The 24,206-nt window shown below is 44.5% G+C and overlaps 1 protein-coding gene across 3 annotated transcripts; it reads right to left on the bottom strand.

The window, feature by feature from the left end:
• Positions 511-23,614, bottom strand: LOC108637764. 3 transcript variants are annotated; one of them, XR_001919269.1, is made up of 7 exons: positions 23,529-23,602; positions 4,648-4,865; positions 2,643-2,685; positions 2,272-2,378; positions 1,751-1,803; positions 923-1,508; positions 511-842 (listed from the first exon to the last, which is right to left on the bottom strand). XR_001919269.1 is itself a non-coding variant. In XM_018060071.1 (6 exons), exons 2-6 carry the CDS (start codon positions 4,718-4,720, stop codon positions 1,350-1,352), a joined length of 435 nt encoding a protein of 144 aa, XP_017915560.1. In that variant the 5' UTR covers positions 4,721-4,861; positions 23,529-23,614; the 3' UTR covers positions 511-1,349. The 3 variants fall into 3 exon arrangements, 2 of the variants coding, with proteins under 2 accessions (XP_017915560.1, XP_017915559.1); XM_018060071.1 differs by having other exon boundaries at positions 511-1,508; positions 4,648-4,861; positions 23,529-23,614; XM_018060070.1 differs by having other exon boundaries at positions 511-1,508.

Genomic DNA, 24,206 nt, shown 5'->3' with positions numbered 1-24,206 from the left:
GAGGTGACCAACAGGAGTGTAGAGAGTGGCATAGCCAGAGGCATGCTCGCCAAAGGACCATTGTCTCTATACTCAAACCGCATGGAGCATGCTGTGGGAAACACTGCCTTGGAACACTGATTCCCAAACTCAGGTGCTGATTCGTTGCACAAGCCTCAGGCCCCCAAACTGCCCCTCCTCACTCCAGACACATTAACATCCTTGCCATTCTTGGGCCATGTAAAGTAGGCTTCCACCTCAGGGCCTTTGCATTTGCTGTTCCTTCTCCCTAAGGTGCTTTTCCCCATTTATCCTCAGGTCTCACTTTCTCACTTCCTTTGGGTCAAATGTCAGCAAGGTTGCACCTGACCATCTATCACAAATAGCCACCCCTCCCTCCTGGTGTTCCCTCCCTCCCGAGACTTGCTTGATTTTGGCCCGCAGCACATGCTACTGTGTGACAGTCTGTATACTTGTTTGTTTATCTGTTCATTGCTTTGCCCTCCTCTTAGAAGGTAAGTGCCATGAGAATAAGGTTTTGTCTGTTGTATTGTTGAATACTGCTGTGTTCCCAGGGACTAGGACATGGTGGTGTTTAATGCATGTTTTTCAAAGGAGGAAAGAGGAAGTAAATCTGTTGCAAAGTTTCAGACATCTTCAAAAGCCTCAGGAGCAGACCCTGGTCAGCAGTAACATGTACCCACTTCCACTGACTGCTTCTTCCCCAGCTCCTGTCCCGAGTGGCACTGCATTCTCTGTGGAAGCGTGGCAAGTCTCACTCCTCTAGGAAGAAGCACTTCACACGGACCTGCAGCTCCCCCATGCCTCCTCCCTCTGCACTTGCTGCATGGACCTGGAAAACTCTGTGAAGACATACATGGTGATCAGCCATAGACCTGAGTGTGACGCATGCATTAACCTCTACAGGGCGTCAGTTCCTTACAGGGCAGAACAGCAGAGACAAAATCCAGGAGCTGGTCCCTGAGTGGGGTGAGCCCTGCTCCTCAGCCCTGGCCTTATGAGGGGCAGGGGAGAGAAAGGGCTCTTCTCTCGGCCAGTGTCTCTCAGGAAGCTGCCTCTGGCTCAGAGTGGCTGAAATGACTATGTCCCTTGTCGCTCAGATGTCACCCTTTTCCATTAGAACTGCACCTTGCTTCCAATAAATTAGAAGAAATACCCAATCATTTACCTCCATCAGAATACATATTATGCATTTTAAGCATGGGTGTGCATGCACACACACACACGTGTGCAAAGACACACACACACACATGCACACACATACACACATATCGAGAGCAAAAGCTGCATCAGGATACAGGTAGGCACAGGTCTGACTCTCCACTCTGAAGCATCTCACTAGCTTCTCATCAGTGAAATACAATGGAGGCGTATTCCACGTGGTCTGGTGATGTCCTCCTGGGGCAGTTGAAAGGGGGCACGTTGGCATAGACAGCGAAGTCATCCTCTTTCCTGGGGGCCAGGTTGATCACGTTGGAATATATGGCATCGGCATGGCAGGAAAGCTCCTTTAGAAACAGGATGCAGGTTAGAGACATTAGTGATTCCAAAGACAAAACCAGCTACTGCGGTCCCTGCAGGACAGCAAGTGGAGCCTCGGGGTCTTGCTGAGCAAGCTTTGATCTTCAGAAACATTTCTTTTAGGGCCGTTCTCTGCCTCATCACCACCATGCCTGTGTGGCGCCTGCCTAGGAACAGCATGAAATCCTGGCAGAGATAACCTCTAGGTATGACTCAGCCATTTCCTTACCAAGGGTTTGTGGAGAAAGTTGGTCTGATGCTTCTGTTGTTTCTTAAATAGTCCTAGAAGAATTAATAAATTCAGAGTCAGTCTGAGTTGGGGTGGTAGCCATCTTTCTTTGATTGCTGGACTTAGGGTTGAACTTCAGAATGCAAAGCCACCACGTTCAACCCGTTGGGCCTCCGAGACTGGGCTAAGTGCCCAGGAAGAGACAGGGAGAGTGAGCGCTGTTTTACCCTTTATGAGTTTGGTTATTATTTAGATATTACTTGACATCAAAATTTCTTTTAGTTGATGCGTTTGAACCCTGTCTGTTCAGATTGCTCATGTGTGACTTTTAGCATAAAGAGTTTGTACCATAAACAAATCTTGTTGCTCTGTGCTGAGTCCCCGGCAACTCCAGAGAATAGACCTACAGCCTCCCCCTTCTCGCCTCCCCCAAGGCTGCCCCAGAGGAAAGACACCCCATTCCTGCCCTCAATTTCCCCCCTTTCCTCATACTCAGCTCCAGGGCCGGCTGGTCAACTCACTCTCATGCCTCCATTTTTTCAGAGTCACGGACAAGAGTCCCACCAGGAGCAAGATGAGGGCCACGACACCAATGGAGCCCAAAACAGCTGTGGCCGCTGTGTCCAGGCTGAGGGAAGTGAACGAGAGGACGAGGACACTTCAGTGCCCCGGCCAGCTGTGGGGACCATCCGCAAGGTGGCCCTGGGGCCTCCCCACTGCTGGGCTTCCACCCCCCTAACAGCCAACCATCTCCTGCCTCCATGTCGACCCTCTTCCCTCTGCCCCGATCTCCACGCCAAGGTCCCACCCACACCAGTTCCCACAGGGGCCAAGCAGACCCCCTTCCAAGATCCTCGATACTCCTCCAGGGGCCAACCCTTCTTTCACCCACCTGCTGTGTAGTGTGGGGCCTGGCGTTGAGGTGGTGATGTTCTCTGCAGAAAGGGAAAGGGAATTTGAGAGTAATTCTTTAACACATGCTATAGACTGAATGCTTGTGTCCTGCCATGACTCACTCGTGTGAAAATCCTAACCCCCAAGGTGATGGTGTTTGAAGGTAGGGTCTTTGGGAGGTGAGTAGGTCAAGAGGGTGGAGCCCTCATGAATAGGATTAGTTCTTCTATAAAAAAGAGACTCCAGAGGGTCTCCTTGCCCCCTTCCAACCTGTGAGGACACAGCAAGAAGACAACCATCTAAGAACCAGAAGCGGGCTCCCACCAGACATTGAATGTGCCAGGGCCTCACCTTAGACCTTCTGGCCCCCAGAACTATGAGAAATGTCTGTTGTTTACAAACCACCCAAACAGTAATTTGTTGTAGCAGCTGGAAATGACCAAGACTACACATATACAAATGAACTCTATGGGACCCTAAACAGTAATACCAGCTACCTTATACCGGTGACTGGATATATACCCGGCACATTCATTATCTTATCCATTCTTCACAGACAGATAATAAGCTGGAAGCAATCATTATACCCCCCTCACAGTAAGGAAACCAGCCCGCAGAGATCAGACTTGCTCAAGGTCATAGAGCTAGACAGTGGCAGAGATCAGACTTGAACCCGTATCTCTCTGACATGAGTTATGCTGAAGCTTGCTATCAGGCTATCGTACTCCTGAGTTCTGCCATTCTTACAGAGGGTTAAAGGTTACCAGCCATGGCAGGATGTCCAGGAAAAAGACAGTCAGGAGGATGCAGGCCACCATCCCCAGGGAGGCGCGTGTGAGGGATGGGGAACGGTCAGGACACCGGGCAGCTGGGATGGAACCAGGCAGAGGTGCCAGCTGTTCCAGCCGGCCCATGTTTGGTGAGGAGGTGACAGTGTTATCACCCACACTTCAAAAATTTCTCCCGCATCAAGGGATGGAGACACTAAACTTATCCCCTCTCCATCTAGTCTGACCCTGTATTCTCAGAGTTAGAGGGAATAACTTGAGTCCATGTTTTCAACTCTAAACTCAAAGCTTTCTTACCTGTACTTAGGCCTCTTCCTATTCCTTCCCCCTTAAAGCAGAGCTGCGTGCTTCAGTGCAGCTCTCCAGACACATCTTGGGAGCTGGCTACTTGGAAACCCAAATGCAGAGACTTCTGCTGGAGTGGGGAAGCGGGAACCTACTGGATCACTAGGGCAAGCTAATACCCACTGACGATACATAGTATCTGAAGGCGGAAGTACTGTGCCAAGAATTACAGCTCCTGGAGCACTAAGGCTGGGTGGATTTGGGTCAGGCACCTCCATGGTTCACTTCCTCTTGGCCTTCTTCCCTGTCCCCCTTCTAAGTATGACAGCTGGCTTACCAAGTTTCTCTTTAACAGACCCTGCCCACTGTCTGGGCAAAGGGTAGGGAGGGGACTTGGAAACCAGATCTTCTAGTGCCCACAGCACCAGCAGGGAATTACTCAAGCTGAGATACCAAGACACAGGACTTGAGTGTGTAGGCGGTGGTGTATGTCACACAGAAGCCCAGAGTGATGAGACAGGAGCCTGGGGAACCAGCTGGAGGGTGCTGGCCAGGCAGGGCACATCTGTTCTCAGCAAGGAAGACAGACAACATGATAGTGTCCATCTAGGGCCAGAGAAGGGCAAAGGCCTGTCCTGGGAAGGCCGAGGAAGGTCAGTGGGCGTAACAGCATGAAGGATGACATCGTGAGAGAGTCTGAGCTTGAGGGTCCCGTGGCCTGGGCTCAGGTACTGCTAACTGTGTGGTCTTAGGACAGTCATGTCACCTCTCTGAGTCTCATTTTCCTCATCTGTGAGATGGTCATAGTGTTGTTCAAGAACTAAATGGTCAGACTATTATTTAATAGCAATTAGTAGCCACTTGCCCAGGGCTGGCGTTTTGCTCATCTTACCGAAGCCGAGCGACTGAGCGGTGGGGTCTAGGACTTACCGCTGGAGCCCTGGAACGCATGGTTGGTCAAATTCATCTTGCCCAGGGGTCCACCCAGAGGTTTCTGTTTCATGTACTGATGTTCCCAGAACAGGCGGTTCCTATTAGCTCAAAGCAGAGTTTCTCAGAGGTACTTAGCAGCCGCTGGCAGACACAGGCCCCCGGGAATCGGCAATTCTCTTCGCCTCCCTGTGTTTCATTCCTCCTCAGGAACCTGTCTGATGCAGAGAATGTTAGACTCTCCACCTCTGGAAAGGAGGGCCTCAGGGCCCTGAGATAACTTCTCTCTCTTAAAGAGGCCATCTTCAGACAGGCCTTCCCCAAGCACACGGTCCAAAGTCAGCATCCCAGCCTCTCTGCCCCATTGCCCTCTGATCTCTTAACTAGAATGTGAATTTACCACAACCACTAGTGGAGGTGATGGAATTCCAATGGAGCTGTTTCAAATCCTGAAAGATGATGCTGTGAAAGTGCTGCACTCAGTATGCCAGCAAATTTGGAAAACTCAGCAGTGGCCACAGAACTGGAAAAGGTCAGTTTTCATTCCAATTCCAAAGAAAGGCAATGCCAAAGAATGCTCAAACTACCTCACAATTGCACTCATCTCACAAGCTAGTAAAGTAATGCTCAACATTCTCCAAGCCAGGCTTCAGCAATACGTGAACCGTGAACTCCCTGATGTTCAAACTGGTTTTAGAAAAGGCAGAGGAACCAGAGATCAAATTGCCAACATCCACTGGATCATGGAAAAAGCAAGAGAGTTCCAGAAAACCATCTATTTCTGCTTTATTGACTATGCCAAAGCCTTTGACTGTGTGGATCACAATAAACTGTGGAAAATTCTGAAAGAGATGGGAATACCAGACCATCTAACCTGCCTCTTGAGAAATCTGTATACAAGTCAGGAAGCAACAGTTAGAACTGGACATGGAACAGCAGACTGGTTCCAAATAGGAAAAGGAGTACATCAAGGCTGTATATTGTCACCCTGCTTGTTTAACTTATATGCAGAGTACATCATGAGAAGCGCTGGACTGGAAGAAACACAAGCTGGAATCAAGATTGCCGGGAGAAATATCAATCACCTCAGATATGCAGATGACATCAGCCTTATGGCAGAAAATGAAGAGGAACTCAAAAACCTCTTGATGAAAGTGAAAGAGGAGAGCGAAAAAGTTGGCTTAAAGCTCAACATTCAGAAAACTAAGATCATGGCATCTGGTCCCATCACTTCATGGGCAATAGATGGGGAAACAGTGGAAACAGTGTCAGACTTTATTTTTTGGGGCTCCAAAATCACTGCAGATGGTGACTGCAGCCATTAAAAGACGCTTACTCCTTGGAAGAAAAGTTATGACCAACCTAGATAGCATACTCAAAAGCAGAGACATTACTTTGCCAACTAAGGTCCATCTAGTTGAGGCTATGGTTTTTCCTGTGGTCATGTATGGATGTGAGAGTTGGACTGTGAAGAAGGCTGAGCACCAAAGAACTGATGCTTTTGAACTGTGGTGTTGGAGAAGACTCTTGAGGGTCCCTTGGACTGCAAGGAGATCCAACCAGTCCATTCTGAAGGAGATCAGCCCTGGGATTTCTTTGGAAGGAATGATGCTAAAGCTGAAACTCCAGTACTTTGGCCACTTCATGCGAAGAGTTGACTCATTGGAAAAGACCCTGATGCTGAGAGGGTTTGGGGGCAGGAGGAGAAGGGGATGACAGAGGATGAGATGGCTGGATGGCATCACTGACTCAATGGACGTGAGTCTGAGTGAACTGCGGGAGATGGTGATGGACAGGGAGGCCTGGCGTGCTGCGATTCATGGGGTCGCAAAGAGTCGGACACAACTGAGCAACTGAACTGAACTGATTAGTTTGCTTGCTTATTGTCAGTCTCTTATCATAAGAACATAAGCTCCACAGGAACAGAAAATTTCCCTGTTGTGGTCATCGCCATATCCCCGGGGCCTAGAACAGTGCCTCTCTAATAGGTTCAGCATACATTCATTGAGTGAATGAATGAATAAATGCCCAAGATTCCTTCCGAGGACCCCAACCAGGGTCACTTAGCCTCTATCAGAACCTTGGCAAGTCTCCACCACAGACTGTCAATCCCTTAATTGATGGTAAATCTTTATCCTTTGAAGGAGAAGTTGATTTAAGACAGCCCAAAGTCATCTGGGCTTCCCTTGTACCTCAGCTGCCTGCAGTGCAGGAAACCTGGGTTCGATCCCTGGGTTGGGAAGATCCCCTGGAGAAGGAAATGGCAATCCACTCCAGTATCCTTGCCTGGAAAATCTCATGGACAGAGGAGTCTGGTGGGCTGCAGTCCATGGGGTCGCAAAGAGTCAGGCACAACTGAGCGACTAACTCTTGCTTACTTACTTAAAGTCATCTGAACCAACCAAATTGGATGATAAAGTAAGTGCTGATTGATCTGGGAAGTGCCGATTGAGGAAGTTGAGGCACTTTGTCTGCAGAACAAAGACCAGTGTCCCAGCAGAGCCTGGAGGAGGCGGCCCCGTCTGGGTGCGTGGAGAGCTGAAGGGGCCGGGGTGCAGAGGACACTGCCCAGGAGCTGCCATCACGGCCCCTACTGTGGGTGAGGAGTGCGGAGAGATGGTGTTTAGCACCAAATGAAAGTGGATCTGTCCCCCTCCACCCCCTACCCACGGCCACACCCCCACAAAGAGACCTGCAGGAGCCGTCAGGAAATCCCCTGACAAGGCAGGAGTCGGAGCCCAGAGCCCAAATGACATGGATGAGTCATTAGGCCTGTCTGGACTCAGTTTCCCACTTTGGGGAATAGGGCAAGGGTGAAGAGAATAAGGTAGGACTACCAAATGGATCACCGACTCAGTGGACATGAGTTTGAGCAGACTCCGGGAGTTGGCGATGGACAGGGAGGCCTGGCGTGCTGCGGTCCATGGGGTCGCAAAGAGGCAGACACGACTGAGCGGCTGAACTGGACCGAACAAAATGACCAGTCCCTCCCCTTCTAGTGTCTTCTTTGGGTGTGCCCCCCATGTGCATTGTATGTTTTTTCTAATAATCATCCTAATTGCTCAAGTAATACTAAGAACTCCTCTGTGGAGAATAGCCTTTCTAAGTGCTGAGAATTGTTTTTATTTTTAATTTTGAAAGAAGGAGGGAACATCATAATTTTTTTAGTTTGGGGCTTCTGAAAGTTTTAATTTTATTAGGAACATTCATATGACTATAAACTTAAAAGGTACAGAAAGATAGCCCTTGAGAAGATGCTTTTCTACTCTTCACCCCAGGCAGCTAGCTCCTCTCTCTGGAGGCAACCAGCATACATAAGGTGTTTGTTTATGTTTGCTCATGAACACCTTATGTATATGAGCAAACACACACACAGATGTATAGATACATACAAGCAATATAGTTTTTTTCCTGTGGATGATAGCGTACTGTATATATTAATCTACCTCTTGTCTTTTCATGTGATACATTTTGGAGTTAATTCGTTACCAGTATGTAAACTCTTCCCAATTCTTTTTTTCATCTGCCAAGCGTTCTACGCCATGGATGTCCATGCTTTATTTAACTGGTCTGCTTGTGGACATTAAGGCTTTGTTTCCAATTTTTACTCTTCAGAGGATGGTGCAATTATTAAACATATTCAAACATCATCTGCACATGTGTGAATATATATGTAGCATTAGGGGAATGCTTGTTAAGGCAGCTTTGAAATCCAAATATTAAGAAGTCAGTGCTACTTTTTAAAAATCCAAAAATGTAATGTTACCCAACTGACTACCCAAGTAATTTTCCAGATTTCAGTTCATGTCACCTTTGGCTGTTTCTCAAAATCAAAATGCTCCTCAAAGAACAAAGATCTAAAAGCACTAAAGATATTCAACAGAGCTGCCTCGTCTCTGGAGGCTGTCCTCTATAAGAACCCAAATGCCATCATCAGAACAAGTGGAGTGTTTCCCAGGGTGCCTATGAGGGTAGAATAACACTCAATGGCACGGATATTTCCAAATACTTCAAACAAGAATTACTGAGACCCAATCCATACTCTGGAGTGCTGCAGTCCATGGGGTCCCAAAGAGGCGGACATGACTCAGCAACTGAACAGCAACAATCCATAGTTGGCTTAACATAAGCAAACCAATGGTCTAACGCAGCTGGCAGTGCCCAAAGTGTGGTCTGGGCATATCCTAGGGGTTATCCTGGGGGTTCCAGAGATCCTTTCAGAGGTTTGGGAGCATAAAAGCTCTGTCATCATAGTGCTAAGAGGTTAGTTGCTATTTTCACTCTCTGTGTTTCTCAAGGTCCAGTGGAGTTTTCCAAAGGCTACGTGACATGTGATATGGCAACAGCCTCACTGCAGCAGCAGATCTGAGAATCTAGCTCTCTTTTACCAAGCTAGATACTAATCATGAGATTGGCAAAAACGTCAAGCAACACCTTTGTTGTCACTAAATTTTTCATGATTTGGAAAATATGGTTAATTTTTCATAGAAGTGTGTTAACTGTATTAATATGTAATGGTTATAGTACTTCTTTAAAAATTAGTTAAAAGCTTATTTTTTAATGGTCAGTTTTAATTCCTAATGTGGTAAATGCAGAGAGATACAGCCTACATAAGCAACAGTTCCTTGGGTTCCTTAATAATTTTTAAGAGTATAAAGGGACACTGAGACCAAAAAATCTGAGAACAGCTGGTCTGAGTTTCTTCACCGTAGGGTGGGTGCAGGCACTTCACAAGGGTGTGATCAAGGAGCACAAACCAAAAGATGCAGGAGAAACAGAAATGGGCTGCTTCAAAGAGCCGCATGTGTCAAGGAGAACAGATAATCTCTCGGAAAAGGGAACTCTCTGGGGCCTCCTGGCTGGCACCATGGCAGCTGTGTAGACAGGCTCTGCCACAGAGGAAAGAGCCCTGGTGTGGGGGACAGGCTCCGAGGTGGGGCAACTGGAGAGAGGAAACAGAGCTTTTGTGCCAGACTAAGCTGCTGACTGCATCCCCCTTGGATTCCGGGGGTCACCTGTCCTGCCCCAAACAAATCCACACTGCTGGGTAGGGCCTGAAATTCGAACGAAGTGTTTCATTCTCTTGGCCAAAAGGCAAATTCAATCCCAAACAACGTTAAGTGTTCAAGCTTACACAAATATGGCTATTTAGATGGATTAGAAGGTTGCGTTTTATTAAAACAAAAATGTGTATCCATGCCTGGGTTAGGGTAGTTGAGTGAGGGGTGGGGGAGGGGGAGTGCAGGGCGGAGGATAGGGAATAAGTCTGGAGACCAAAAGTTATTAAATAAATGGACCATAAGAGCCATGCCCGGACCCATGATGGCAGAGCGCCACTAGCATAGGAGTTTGATCAAGCTAATTCTGGTAGACTGAAATCAAAGAAAAGAGTCCAATCCAGCCAAACTTTTAAAAAATGTTATGGTATGTACCCAGCAGAACAAAGCAGGCTACAGGGGTAGAGGGGAATTAGACATGGGCCCTGGGCTCAGAGAGTGGTATCCCCTGGCCTCCCAGCCCAATCTGGCAGGAAAGGTCTCCACTGACCCCCCAACAGCTGTAAGAAAAGGCAGGTGTGTGGTCAGTGCTCAAGGGATGTACCAACAAAGGGCTATTGGATCAGAGAGAAAGGACAAACCATTCCTAACTTGAGCAATGAGGGAAGGCTGCATGGAGGAGGTGCCATTTGTGCTGATTCTGAACAACAGGAAAGCTTTCTATAGGCAGTGCTGAGACTCTGGACGTACCAGGGTGCCAGAAGCAAAGGCAGGGCCATTGGAATATGCAGTCATTTCTCCCTTGGTGAACATCTGAAATTATTCATAAGAGGAGGAATCCTGGACACCGGAGGCTGAAGGGAAGCTTTCACCTAGGATGATGGAAGGAAAGAGGGCCAGAATCCGGGGAAACACGGTGTGGGAAAGACAGATCACAGGCAAGAACGCAAGAGCCCTGTGTGGACCAAGATCAGGTCTGATGCGACTTGACCAGCCCTTGGCCAGCGCCTGGAACGTAGCAGGCCCGCAGTAAATGCTTACTGAGTGAGGGAAAGACGGGACACACCCCTTTTCTCCAGTCTGGCCAGACATACTGCTATAATCAAGTGGGGTCATCAGGAAAAGAGGGGGGAGGATGTTCGACCAAACTTCCTCCTGGCTTCCTCTGATCTCACTATTCTCACCATTTCTGGGACTTTTAACCGCTTTTCTGGTTGTCTCTGCAAATTTTCATTTCTCAAAATAGAAACGCTGCGTCCTCTTGAGGTTTATTACAGAGCCATTTATTGGATGGGGGTTGCTGGAGAGATCATCTTTAGGTTCTCAGTTTGCACAGTGGCTTATTTGCAAGCTTCAAACAGTTACCTTCACATTTGGCTTCCTAAGAAAATGAGAATGTTAACCCCTTAGGCTCCTACAGAAGTTCACCACTGGACATGTAAAATCAGCAACTGTCCACAGGTGACTTAACAGGAAATGACTTCAAATTCATTGGAATTACTGGCTTTTACTGGCTGTGCACATGTACTTCATTTGATTTTAAAACAATACAATTTTTAAGGGAAGCATATTTTATCAAGTACAAAATGGAAACACATCTCTCATACACATCTCATGATTTCATTTACTATTCAGAACTGGGAACATCTCCCTGGCCTCCATGTAGCAGTTTGAAGGATTAGGCATACCACTTATCCCCATTTGTAGATGAACTGATGAGGATTCCCAGACAGTGAGGAGTGAATTGCCCAGTGTCTCTGTGAACCTCAGGAGGAGCATCTAAACACATGTCTCAGGATCACTTAGCCTTTCCTCCATTTCCTACACAGGTTGTTTCTCTGTATGTGGGAGCACTTTATTAGCTGTATTGGCCATGAAACTGTTTAGAGTAGCCAAGGATGGTTGCTCAGGTTGTTTATTGCTCAAGGTCATGACATCTAAGGAGATTACTCCCATCATAGATATCTTTGACTACTGATTCCAAAGGTAGGTGATTTATATCCTTACTACAATAATTTTCTGAAAAATAACAATAAATTATCTAACAAAAATCCATTTATTATGATAATTTCCTGACAGATGGAAATAAAAAGACTTTTTCTAACAATGTTGACACTTACTTGCTTTGTAAGTAAAGCAGAATGAGGTTGATGCTTGTTAACTGAAAACATCTACAACGACTAGTGCTTCTAAACAAGGAGCTGCTTTTCCAGCTGCTGTTTTGACTTTTATCTAAAAGATTTAAAATCCTATATAAGTGTTTGTGTATTGGCTAAATTTAAAATTTTGCCTTATAATTCATATTGTCTACCTGAGCAGCAGTTCAGAGTTGCTAATTTTAATCTATCAGATTTTAAATATGATATAACTCACTTTTGTAATAATGAATGTAGATTTCCATTACATTATTCTTAAAAAATAATTGTGCTGGTGCTCTGTCAGTCATGTCTGATTCTTCAAGACCCCATGGGCTAGAGCCTGTCAGGCTCCTCTGTCCACAGGATTTTCAAGTAAGAATACTGGAGTGGGTTACCATTTCCTCCTCCAGAAGATCTTCCCAATCTAGAGATCAAACCCTTGTCTCTTGCTCGGGCAGGCAGATTCTTTACCATTGAGCTACCTGGGGAGCCCTACAAAGTAATTATGTATGTTTATAAATTAGAGATTGCTGTATAATGATTACCATGAAATGGTTACCACAGTAAATTTAGCGAACATCTATATCTCATATAGATACAAAATTGAAGAAATATAACAGAAATTTTCCCTGTGAAAATATCCTAAGTAAATCTTAGGATTTACTTACTCTCTTAACAACTTTCATATGTAACATACAGCAGTGTTAATTATATTCATCATGTTGTACATTACACTGTAGTGCTTATTATATTATAACTGGACGTTTGTACCTTTTGACTGCCTTCATCCAATTCCCCCTCCTCTACCTCCCATCTCTGGTAACTATAAATCTGATCTCTTTTTCCATGTTTGTTTCTGAAGTGTAATTGATCTATAGCATTCTGTTAGTTTCTGTTACACAGCATAGTGATTTGATATTTCTATACATTTCAAAATGATCACAATAAGTCTAGTCACCCTCTGTTACCATACAAAGATACTACATAATTATTGACTATATGCCTTATACCATACATTTCATACCCATGACTCATTTACTTTGCAAAGTAAAGGTACTTGTACCTCTTAATCTCTCTCTCCTATTTTTCTCCTCCCCTCCCCCTCTCCCCTCCGACAGCCTCTTTGCGTTTGTCCTCTATATCTGTGACTCCATTTCTGTTCTGTTATCTTTGTTAATTTGTTTTGTTTTTTAGGTTCCATAAATAGGTGAAACCATACAGTATTTGTCTTTCTCTGTCTTGCATATCTCACTTAGCATAACACCCTCTAGGTCCTTTCATGTTGCTGCAAATGGCAGGAGTTTATTCTTTTTACAGCTGAGATAATAGAATAACAATATTATATTACTTTCCTTCCGCCCTATATAGAAGAAATTTCTTTAGGACAAAAATTAACTGCAGTTAAATTTCATAGCTTGCTACATAATATTTTTAAAAGCTCCACATTCTAAAATAAGAAACTAAGCTCATATATTATTTTCCCCATGATATTGGAAAGAAAAAAGATATCAAATGCAAAAACAGAAATTGAAAACCTGGCTACAGAAGGAAAGAATTAAAATGACTTGTGGACTTCCCTGGTGGCACAGTGGGTGGGAATCTGCCTGACAACGTAGGGGACACAGGCTCGACTACTGGTCAGGGAAGATTCTGCACACCATGGAGCAACTCAGCCCTTGCACCACAACTATTGAGCCTACGAGCTGCAACTACCAAGCTTACGTGCTGCAACTCGTCAGCCCTCGTGCCTCGAGTCTGTGCTCTGCAACAAGATAAGCCACCACGCCTGGAGTCCCCTCCTTGCTGCAACTAGAGAAAGCCCATGCAAAGTGACAAAGACTCAATGCAGCCAAAAAGAGAAGAAATGGCATGCAATGTTGAATAAAATTAGGGAGAAAAAAGGTGAAATAACAAAAGGATACAAATAAGAGTTCAGAGTCATAGATTTCAGGGAATGTGCCACAGAAACGTGAGCAGGGTGTGTATTTACATTTTCATTCCATTGTCAACCACAACTGATAGATTTCAAGGAAAACTAGAAAAAAATGCAAAGAACCCAAATAAATAGCCTTGTAGTTTGAATGTGAAACAAAGGCTCACTTTTGTTGAAAACTATCCGTCTCAGGTAGGAAATGTTTACTTTACATAAGATGATACAGATTGGAAGTTTAGGGAAATACAATGGACAAAAATTTTTCTAAATGGTGAGGAAAAAATCCACTAGATTCTGTTTGCCTACGCGTGTGCTCAGTCGCTTCAAACTCTTTGTGACCTCATGGACTGTTAAATTTTCCAGCAAGAACACTGGAGTAGATTGCCATTTCCTTCTCCAGGGGATTGTCCCAAAACCCACGTTTCCTGCATCCTTCTGCATCGGCAGGCAGGTTCTTTATCATTGCACCTCCTGGGAAGCCCAGATTCTGGTTACTTTATTACATTTCAAAGGATTTTGCATTTTACCAACACTTTGAGAATGAAATAAATCAACTGGAAAATAAAAAAGAGCACAAAGATTGAGAGCATTTACCACTATTTTTTGTGTGTGAAGAATCTGAAATGAACATTAATAGTAGTGTTGTATATTCAAACTTCAAATCTGATTGAAAAAAATGTAATTATTAATGCTGCAAAACAGATTCTATATGATAAAGAAAATATTGGCATTCTCTTGTTGAACACATAATAAACACAATTGTGTCTTTAGCAAGACATTAGCATTCAGAGGATCATCCAAGAGAATATATGAGTGTTCAAATGAGATTCTTCATTTACAGAAATCATAAAAGAATAATAATAGCAATAGAGCAGAACATTTATCCAGGATGCAAACACCAAATAGCATTCACACTGTTTAGTGAATGAAAAAACAAAAGTCAAATGATTAAAAAATAGGAGATTTGTTGACCAAAAGAGTTTTGAATATTCTTAAGAAATGTTGACAATGAATAATGTTAAGAAATGCCTCTTGAGAAAACTATATGCAGGTCAAGAAGCAACAGTTAGAATAGGACACGGAACAACGGACTGGTTCAAAATTGGGAAAAGAATACATCAAGGTTGTATATTGTCACCCTGCTTATTTAACTTATATGTGGAGTACATCATGCAAAATGCTGGGTTAGGTGAAGCATAAGCTGGAATCAAGATTGCTGGGAGAAATATCAACAACCTCAGATTAGTAGATGATACCACCTTGATGGCAGAAAGTGAAGAGGAACTAAAGAGCCTCTTGATGAAGGCGAAAGAGAAGAGTGAAAAAGCTGGCTTACAACCCAACATTCAAAAAACTAAGACCATGGCATCCAGTCCTATCACTTCATGGCAAATAGATGGGGAAATGAAGCAGTGTGGTATTATTTCATTTTCTTGGGCTCCAAAATCAATGCAGTGACTGCAGCCACGAAATTAAAAAATGCTTGCTCCTTGGAAGAAAAGCTATGTCAAACCTAGACAGTGTTTTAAAAAGCAGAGACATAACTTTGCTGACAAAGGTCCATATAGTCAAAGCTACTACTGGTTTTCCAGTAGTCATGTGTGGATGTGAGAGTTGGACCATAAAGAAGGCTGAGTGCTAAAGAATTGCCGCTTTTGAATAGTGATGTTGGAGAAGACGCTTGAGAGTCCTTTGGATTGCAAGGAGATCCAACCAGTCCATCCTAAAGGAAATCAGTCCTGAATATCCACTGGAAAGACTGATGCTGAAGCTGAAGCTCCGATACTTTGGCCACCTGATGTGAAGAACTGACCCATTGGAAAAGACACTGCACTGATGCTGGGGAAAATCGAGGGCAAAAGGAGATGGGGGTGACAGGATGGGATGGTTGAATGGCATCACTAACTCAATGGACACGAGTTTGAGCAAACTCAGGGAGACAGTGATGGACAAAGAAGCCTGGCATGCGGCTGTTCATGGGGTTGCAGAGAGTCAGACACGGCTGAGCAGCTAAACAGCAACAGCAAGGAATGTTAAATATTACACAGTTAAACATCTAAGACATGTCTCTTGATGTAAGCCGTGTGAAACACTTATTTTTAGATTTTTAAATTTTCAGAATGCCAATATATCTATATGACATTAAAGGATTTTTTTTTCTACAGTAAGTTATATAGCTAGAGGAAGATTTTTCGTAGACCATCAACACCATAACAAGAAAACACTGAATCTAGGCCATAATAATAATTGAGGGGCAGATATAACAATGGCAAAAAAGTTATGACAAACTTAATGGATTTCAACATAAAATCCCCCCAAAGTTCTAAGGCTTTCCATTATTTAAGCCTAGTACTAAGTAATACAGCAAAAGTTCTTTCAACATTGTCAAATGCTGTTATACTATCCAAGAACTGTGAGACTTCAGAGAAACATCGGAGAGCATTGAAAACAGCGTAATCAAACACAAATTTGAGACGATCATTAAATAAGTGATGAAAAAGTCAATCGAAAACATTGTGACTTGTAAAACTCAATTAGAGGTATTATGGAAAAGTCTTTCAGAAATCATTGATATTAATAAAAAAATATATAGATTTTAAAACACAGGCCAAAGCTATGCTCTTGAAAATATATTTTTAAAAATATATTTGTTCAACACTAATTTGGCATAAAATTTATGACAACATAAATATGAAAAAAGCAAAACCTAATGTATACAATATATTTGAAAACATCACAGGGATTTTTAAAATGCTTTAAAAAACACAGTTTAACCCAATTCATAAAACAGTTGATGAAATATATATTATTGAAGCCAAACAAATTGTAGTCTTTTGACATCGATGCCAACTTCTCCAAAATAGAAAATATTAAATAAGAGAAAGAGAAGACTCATTTTATCTGTGAACCTAGGACAGGTCCTTTTACAATCCAAAGGTCAATATCAAAATAAAAAATTTTTTTCTATTAAAATAGTGGAAACAACAATAGCTCTTTAAAAGATGCAATATTTTAGACAACGTGTATAATTTGAAAAAAATTATGAAAAGTGTGAGCTTCTATAACCATTAAAAATACATGATTAAGGGAATTCTCTGGCAGGCCAGCAGGTAGGACTCCACGCTTCCACTGTTGGGGGCCTGGATTTTATCCCCAGTCAAGGAATAAGATCCAACAAGCTACACAGCAAAGCCAAAGCAGAAAAAAAAAAAAAATCGAGATCAAAATGGAGGACCATGGTAGCAAACGTGATAACGATGAGACATTGATGTTAGAAAAATCTAGTTGACTCACATGAAATGCCTCAATGTATTTGCATCAGTAATATATTGGGCACACTTTACTAATACCATCATAGCTCTCAGGATATAATAACCTTGGCAATATCAGTCACCAGTGGAAAACATAGGTTCTCACAATTAAAATTAGTAAAAAACTACTTAACATCTTTCACTACTTTCACTTAACACCCACAGTGTCACAAGGAACACCGTCAAATCTAGTGACCAAGATATTAGAACGAGCAAGGATTGACATTATCACAGAAAGTGTTATTATTATTATCAGGCATATAACTGCTTACTAACAGTCAGTGCCTCCCAGCGTCTGCCGACATATCGTCCAAAGGCCTTACACAGGCACGCGACGCCTGTTACCGTCTGGCTGCCCGCATCTCCAGCCTTGTCGCTTAGCAGTTTCTTTTACACTCGATGCTACCACCAAACTGATCTTCGTTTCCCAGACCCTGGGCCATCCTTCCCTGTATGTAAGCCCCCGGACGTCTTCCCTGTCTCCTATTCTTCCACCAGGACTAAAGTGAGCTGTCCCTTCCTCCAGGAAGCCTTCCTTCTCACCAGTCTCTACCCCTCAAGGTCACTAGGCCAAGAGACTCTCCTACACAGCATCTCAGACCACGGCACTCGTCACATACAGCTGAAGTCTTCTGTAAGCTTGTCCGGCCTCCCCACTCAACTGAGACCCCTCCCCAAAGGAGCCAGGACTCACCAATCATTGCACACTGCCGGAAACCCAGACTCGGGCACCTACCTGATGCTCAAGAAATGTTTAGACAAACATGCATGCCAATGGCCAGTTGCATAAATAAGTACAGTGAAATAAGTACTATCTCAATAACAAATAAAGTAAGCTAAAACCATATTTTTTAAAAATGAAAATTCTCGGCCTTGGCAAGTGTTCTGGACACTCTCTGGCAGATAGACAAATTATTACAATCTTTGTGAAGAATAATTTGGTCATGTGTATCAAAAAGTCTTGGAAATGACCATACTTCTTGACCCAGCAACTCCACTTAGAGGAATTTATCCCGAGGAAATCGCCACGGATGTGTGCAGAGATTCAGCCCTTAAGACAGGCGACTGCCAAACCATTTACAAGGGCAGCAGTGAAGAAATATCCTTGATACTCAGGAATGGTGGACTTTTGTGTCAATTGTGGGACATCCATAAAGTGGAATAAGATTCAACCATTGACGTGTCCTATGGAAAGATGCTCACATCATATTGCTGAGTCAACCAAAGGCAGATAAACACAACAGGATGTCAAACACTCTCCATCAAAATGAATACATCGTACGTGTGTGGGTCTGCATGCGTGCACTGCGTATTCTTCATTTCCCCACCTAGCAGTATATTACGGCCATCTCCGGGTCCACATCATGGAAAGACAAACAGCCAAAGTGCTAATGGTGATTTTCTCTGGGTGCTGAACTTCCTCATGGCTTCATAGGCTCCTTTCTTACTCCTCCGTGCTTTCTAATTTTTCTGCAGTAAATGTACGTTGTGTTGAGAGAGAAGAGCAGAAAAAATACAGAAGAGGAGAGAGCTTCCCCCACTCCCCAAGGCATCAGGCCCTCACAGGAGTGATGATAAGAGGGAAGAGAGTTGGCATTAGGAGAGTTGGGTTGGGGGGCAGATGAGTGGAAAACTCTAAGGCCTCCAGTACCATGATAACAGAAACTTTGGGAAGTGAAGGTAGTTCTTTAAAAGAAGTGTTCAGAACCGAATGGAATGGCCCAAGGCAGCCTGGGCATAACTGAAGTTGCCCATAAACCCAGCAGCTGGAAAAAAAAAAAAATTCTCCTGATAGTAGAACTTCTTTTCACAACCCCTAGTTTTCCTTTTCTATTTATGGAGAATCTCTCTTTGCATCTAACCAAGCTCTGATTTATCTTGCCGTTCTGACCTCTTTCTAGTAACGTCTGCTACTTCTAATGTAGGTCAGTGAAGCAGTTTGCAATGAACCTGTTTTTCTGCCAGGAATATATTTTGGTATGTGATGAGCAAGGGTTAGACCAAACACATTTCAGTAAATGTCGCATTAATCTAATGTACCCAGCGCCTGATCCTCACTGCAGTCACTTTATTTATCTCATTTTGAAATTCAAAGCCATATGCAGAGGAGATATTAAGTAAATACCTGTTGTGAGACAGGAGGGACCCTGTGAAACAGGGAGCCAGGGAGGGAGCCAGGTAGAGCTTCATCAGCGGCTTGGGAAGACTCTGCGGCTGGAGCAAGGACTCAGGTTCTAGCTCCCGATCCACCAGGCCTCCACCTGCATCATCCACCAGATACCCTGCCAGCTTTCCTGGCTCTTTCACGTATGTGTGCATCTCGGAGGAAGGACTCGCCACATCACTGGTGCGTTGTTGAGGAGGGGGCATGAGGATCCTACCAGGACCCCCTGAAGGCCTCATGGCACTGCCAGCATCACCCTCCTGGGTGCTGCCTCTCTCCATCACCCTTCTCACCACCTCCCTCATCTTTATCCCCACCTGGCACACCCAAGGGCACACTGCCAGGATTTCAAGGTGCATTCAACTAGAGACATGGCTGAGTGCTTAGAAAGGGGCGTTGACTTTCTCCCCATCACTCTGTGGACCCCTGAACAGGCACGTGTGGGCCTCACTCCTTTCTTCCCTGTCTTGGAGCACGGAGAGCTCTTCCATCAGCTTTAGGAGCAGGAGAGAGGGCTGAAAATGGCAAGTCAGCGAAGAGGTGCCGCCCTGCCACGTCTGGTTCGTTCAGCACTAAATGAGCACCTACTATGTGCTCCTTGCCTTGAAAGACTCTCAACCCAGTTAAAAGCACACAGAAATTTCCCTCCACATTTTCTCAAACTGCCAGACTGCTCCCTGGAGGTAATGACATGCCCTTGTAGCCTTGCTAAGATTAAGCCTTGTCATTTTTGCCTTTGTTTTTTCATCCATTTTTCCTGTTTCTGAAGGTCGTAGTCTTTCAAGGACTCCCTGGTGGCTTAGACAGTAAAGCGTCTGCCTACAATGCGGGAGACCAGGGTTCAATCCCTGGGTCAGGAAGATCTCCTGGAGAAGAAAATGGCAACCCACGCCAGTATTCTTGCCTGAAAAATCCCATGGACAGAGGAGCCTGGTAGGCTACAGTCTGTGGAGTCACAAGGAGTTGGACATGACTGAGCAACTTCAAAATAATAATAAAATAATTAGCTTCAGCAAAAGTGAAAAACATCTTGATCTTGTTCTTCCCATCGAAGCTGCTGCCTCACAAGTTTAGGTTACCCACCCATGGTCTTTTCTTACGGATTCTCACAGAAAAACTTAACTTGAAGGTAACTTTGACCAACTCCATCGTCAACATGCTGAAAGATGTTTTTAAAAGCTAGTTTGTGGTTTGTTTTCCAAAAGCAACTTATTAAACTTTTGCTCAAATAAAATGTTTCCCTTCTTTTATTTACAGCCACACAATATTAGTAAAGGGTCCCAAACTATGGGTCCCTGGAATATGTTGAGCAATAGACAAATCACTTGCTGCTAATAATTGCACTTAAGAAAGAAATGGGTTTTATTATTCCCGAAAGACAGATAGCACCCCAGTGTTCATAGTGACATAGTGACATTATTTATAATTGCCAAGATAGGGAAGCAACCTAAGTGTCCATCAACAGATGAATGAGTAAAGAAGATATATATGCTAAGTCGCTTCAGTCGTGTCAGACTCTGTGCGACCCCACAGACGGCAGCCCACCAGGCTCCCCCGTCCCTGGGATTCTGCAGGCAAGAACACTGGAGTGGGTTGCCATTTCCTTCTCCAATGCATGAAAGTGAAAAGAGAAAGTGAAGTCGCTCAGTCATGTCTGACTCTTAGCGACCCCATGGACTGCAGCCCACCAGGCTCCTCCATCCATGGGATTTTCCAGGCAAGAGTACTGGAGTGGGGTGCCATCGCCTTCTCCAGGAGATATATATAATATATAATAAGTACATATAATGGGATGTGACTCAGTCATACAAAAGAACAGCGTTTTGTAATTTGCAGCAGCGTGGATGGACTTGAAGGCATTATGCGAAGTGAAATAAGTCGGACAGAGAAAGACCAATACTGTACAGCATCGCTTACATGTGGAATCAAGAAAACACAGCAAATGAGAGACTATAACAAAAAAGAAGCACTCACAGATACAGAGAGCAAACTAGAGGCTGCCAGTGGGGAGGAGGGGACAACATGAAGGCAGGGGAGTGGGACGCACAAACTGTTGAGTGTAGGACACCCAGCAAAGGCTCATGAAGCAACATGTGGTACCGTGCAGGGAATATAGCCAACATTTTTTAATAGCTGTAAATGAAAACTAACCCTTAAAAATCGAGTAAGAATTTTTAAATTAAATTTAAAAAAGAAAGAAAGAAAGAAGTAGGTTTTGAAATCCTTCCTAACCGTTCTTTCTGTCCCTTTTTCCCACCCCACCTTGGAACTCCAGAGCCAAGTTTCAAAGGGGTTTAAATAAAGGATTTATTCCCTGGCTCATTTTTTTCAAATGTCAAGGCCTCAGAGACTGTCAGTGAATTAATTTAAGTCTCTGCCAAGTGGGAAAGATATTCACCCTGAAATCCATTTAGAAGAACTACCTACTACAGGACAATTCAATTTATCCTTCAGAGACTGGGAACAAGAAATGGCAACTCGTTTGGAAAATTAGCCTTCCTAGGCCTTCTTAGTGGCAATCAGAGGGCACTGAATAAAGAGGTTTGAGTAAGTCCTGAGTTGGGGGCTGGGGGCTGTGGGCTTAGGAAGCTTAGCTGCCTAAGCTAAGCTTAGGGGAACATCAGAGCTGCAGCTGGCTGAGCCCTGGGCTGGCCCTGACTCACTCCTTACGATCAGCTTTGACAGGAGAGATGCTGTTGTCAAGCGGCCTAAAGGGAGCCCTCCTTGGGGCGCCTGGCTTTGATGCCGCTCTCATAAAACAGCTTTTCAGGGAGAATTAATAAGCAGGTTTTGGAGAGACTGGCATTCCTCTCTGATCTGCTAAACAGATAATGAGGATTTCTAGTCATTAGAGCAATGATACCAGATCAAAATTCCCCCATGACACGCACCAGCACGAAACCACTAGGAAAATGCCTGCCGTGTGGGAGGGCATCAAAAGCCCCCTGATACTTGAAAATAATTTGAGGTTTCCTGCCCACCCACACAATGTGGATTCCCCTTCCAGGTTTTAATTCTCAGCATATGCAACAGAAATTCGCACATAAGGGAGAAAAAAGAAATTTGCACGTGAGGAATTAAGAGTTTCTCAGACTCCTGGAAAAAAATTTTATTTAGGAAAAAAGCCCTCTAATTTCAGGTGTAAACCATCAGTGATTAAGTGACAAAGGCAGCCTAATTCTATTTCCCTAGCTAGCAGACCTAGGATCACAGGTGTAAATGTCCTCTCGTTTTACAGAGGCAAAAGCTACCTGTCCTAAGCCACTTAGGACATCAGGAGCCGATGAACCCAGGTGTTCAGAGGCCCAGTCCTGGGCTGGTTCCTCGCACCACCTAGAAATCTATGATAATGCGTCATCCAGGGTCTTGTTAGTGAGTCTCTTTCAAGTTCAGGCAGGACCCACAGTTAGTGGGGAACCCCTGTAGTTTCATTTCAAGTGAGTCAAAAATGAAGCTTGTGCTGCTGGTCAGGGTAGAGGGGAAACTTGCACTTGAGCCAGACACGCCAGATTTCAACTTCTGACCCTTCACCTCCTACTAGGTGGGTAATCTCAGGCAACTTACCAGAGCTCTCTAAGCCTCAGTTGCTTTATCTGAAAAAGTAAATATCCCCACCCCACAGAGCTGGCTGGAAAATAAGCTTAAAGGCGATAACATTAGTGAAGCTGGTAGCCCTGATGCTTAACAAAAGTTCACCCCTCTGCTACTTGCTGCCACCTGAATCCCTTTATCCTAGAACCAAGGGTCTGTTACGACCACGTGCACGAGCAAGGCATTGCTAAGGGTAACCTGTGACTTAACAACTGAAAATAGAAGATCCAAAAACAGATTCTGAAGACTTTAGATTCCCAGGACAAAGGGCATCTCTAGTCTGATTAGAGAGCTGAGGGGAAAAGGAAAAGGTGGGAGAAGGGAGACCAGGGCAGTACAGACCAGAGATGTCCAACAGAAATAAAACGCCAGCCTTATGTGTAATTCCAAATGTTCTCGTAGCCACATTAAAGAAAGTAAAATGAAACAGATGGCATTCATCTTAATAACACATTTACCTGCAGTTCAATCCTTGTCCTAAGAGACTTAGACATGCTCTAACCCCGTGGATGGTGTTCCTTCCCGTTGTTCACGTCAACAGCTGTCAGAGTATGCATCTGATTTGGAAGTCTGGGAATCTAAACAGCTGTCAGATTGCAGTACTCCAGGGAGCAGCGTAAGGGAAGCAGGAGGTGCCTTGCTCTCTAATCCCTGAAGGCTATACCATGCCTATTTTATTCTTGTGGAGCCCAGATGCCAGAGCAGCGGGAAAAGGAAAGCAGTCCCAGCCCTCCGAGAGCGGGTTACCTGTGTCCTGGGCCAGCAGCAGCAGCGCGAGGGGCCGTCCATGCCGCAGGGCAGCTGCGCTCACCACCCGCCCTTCCCGCTCCGCCCTGGCCTCTTGGCCTTGCCCCTCCCTGGAGTGCCTCTTCGTTTCCTCCACCGCCTGGCTGGGCTCCGAGGGAGGCACGCCAGCTGCTGCTTGCAAAGCTATCTTCATGCTGCGCCGGGGTGGGCCTCAGCAAAACCACAGAGAGATTTGCTTTAGATTCTCTAGCATTCTTTTTTTTTTTTTTTTAAGCTCTCCCTCTCTGTAACTCCATCCTTGCTCCCATCCTGAGGTCCCTCCTCAACTATTCCTGCTGAGAAACTAATTCATACCAAGGAGTTAATGGCTCAGTGAGCCATCTTTCCCAGCTATATTTGCTGAAGGACCACATATTAATAAAAAGAATAGCTGAAATTGATCGAGTGCTTGCTAGCACCAGAGTGCTTAAAAGGATCTCTGGCTCAGCATCACTAGGCATCATGAAAATGCAAATCAAAGCCAAGACCTCACACCTGTCAGAATAATACACAAATATGAAATCTAGGAAAATGGTACTGATGAATCTCTCTACGGGGCGGAACAGAGACACAGATGTAGAGGATGGATTTGGGGACGCAGCAGGGACGGAGAGGGTGGAACGAACGGAGAGCGGAGAG

This window comes from Capra hircus, chromosome 16 (genome assembly GCF_001704415.2).
Source record: "Capra hircus breed San Clemente chromosome 16, ASM170441v1, whole genome shotgun sequence".
In the NCBI taxonomy this organism is placed as follows: Eukaryota; Metazoa; Chordata; class Mammalia; order Artiodactyla; family Bovidae; genus Capra; species Capra hircus.
This window is presented reverse-complemented; position numbering and strand designations above follow the sequence as displayed.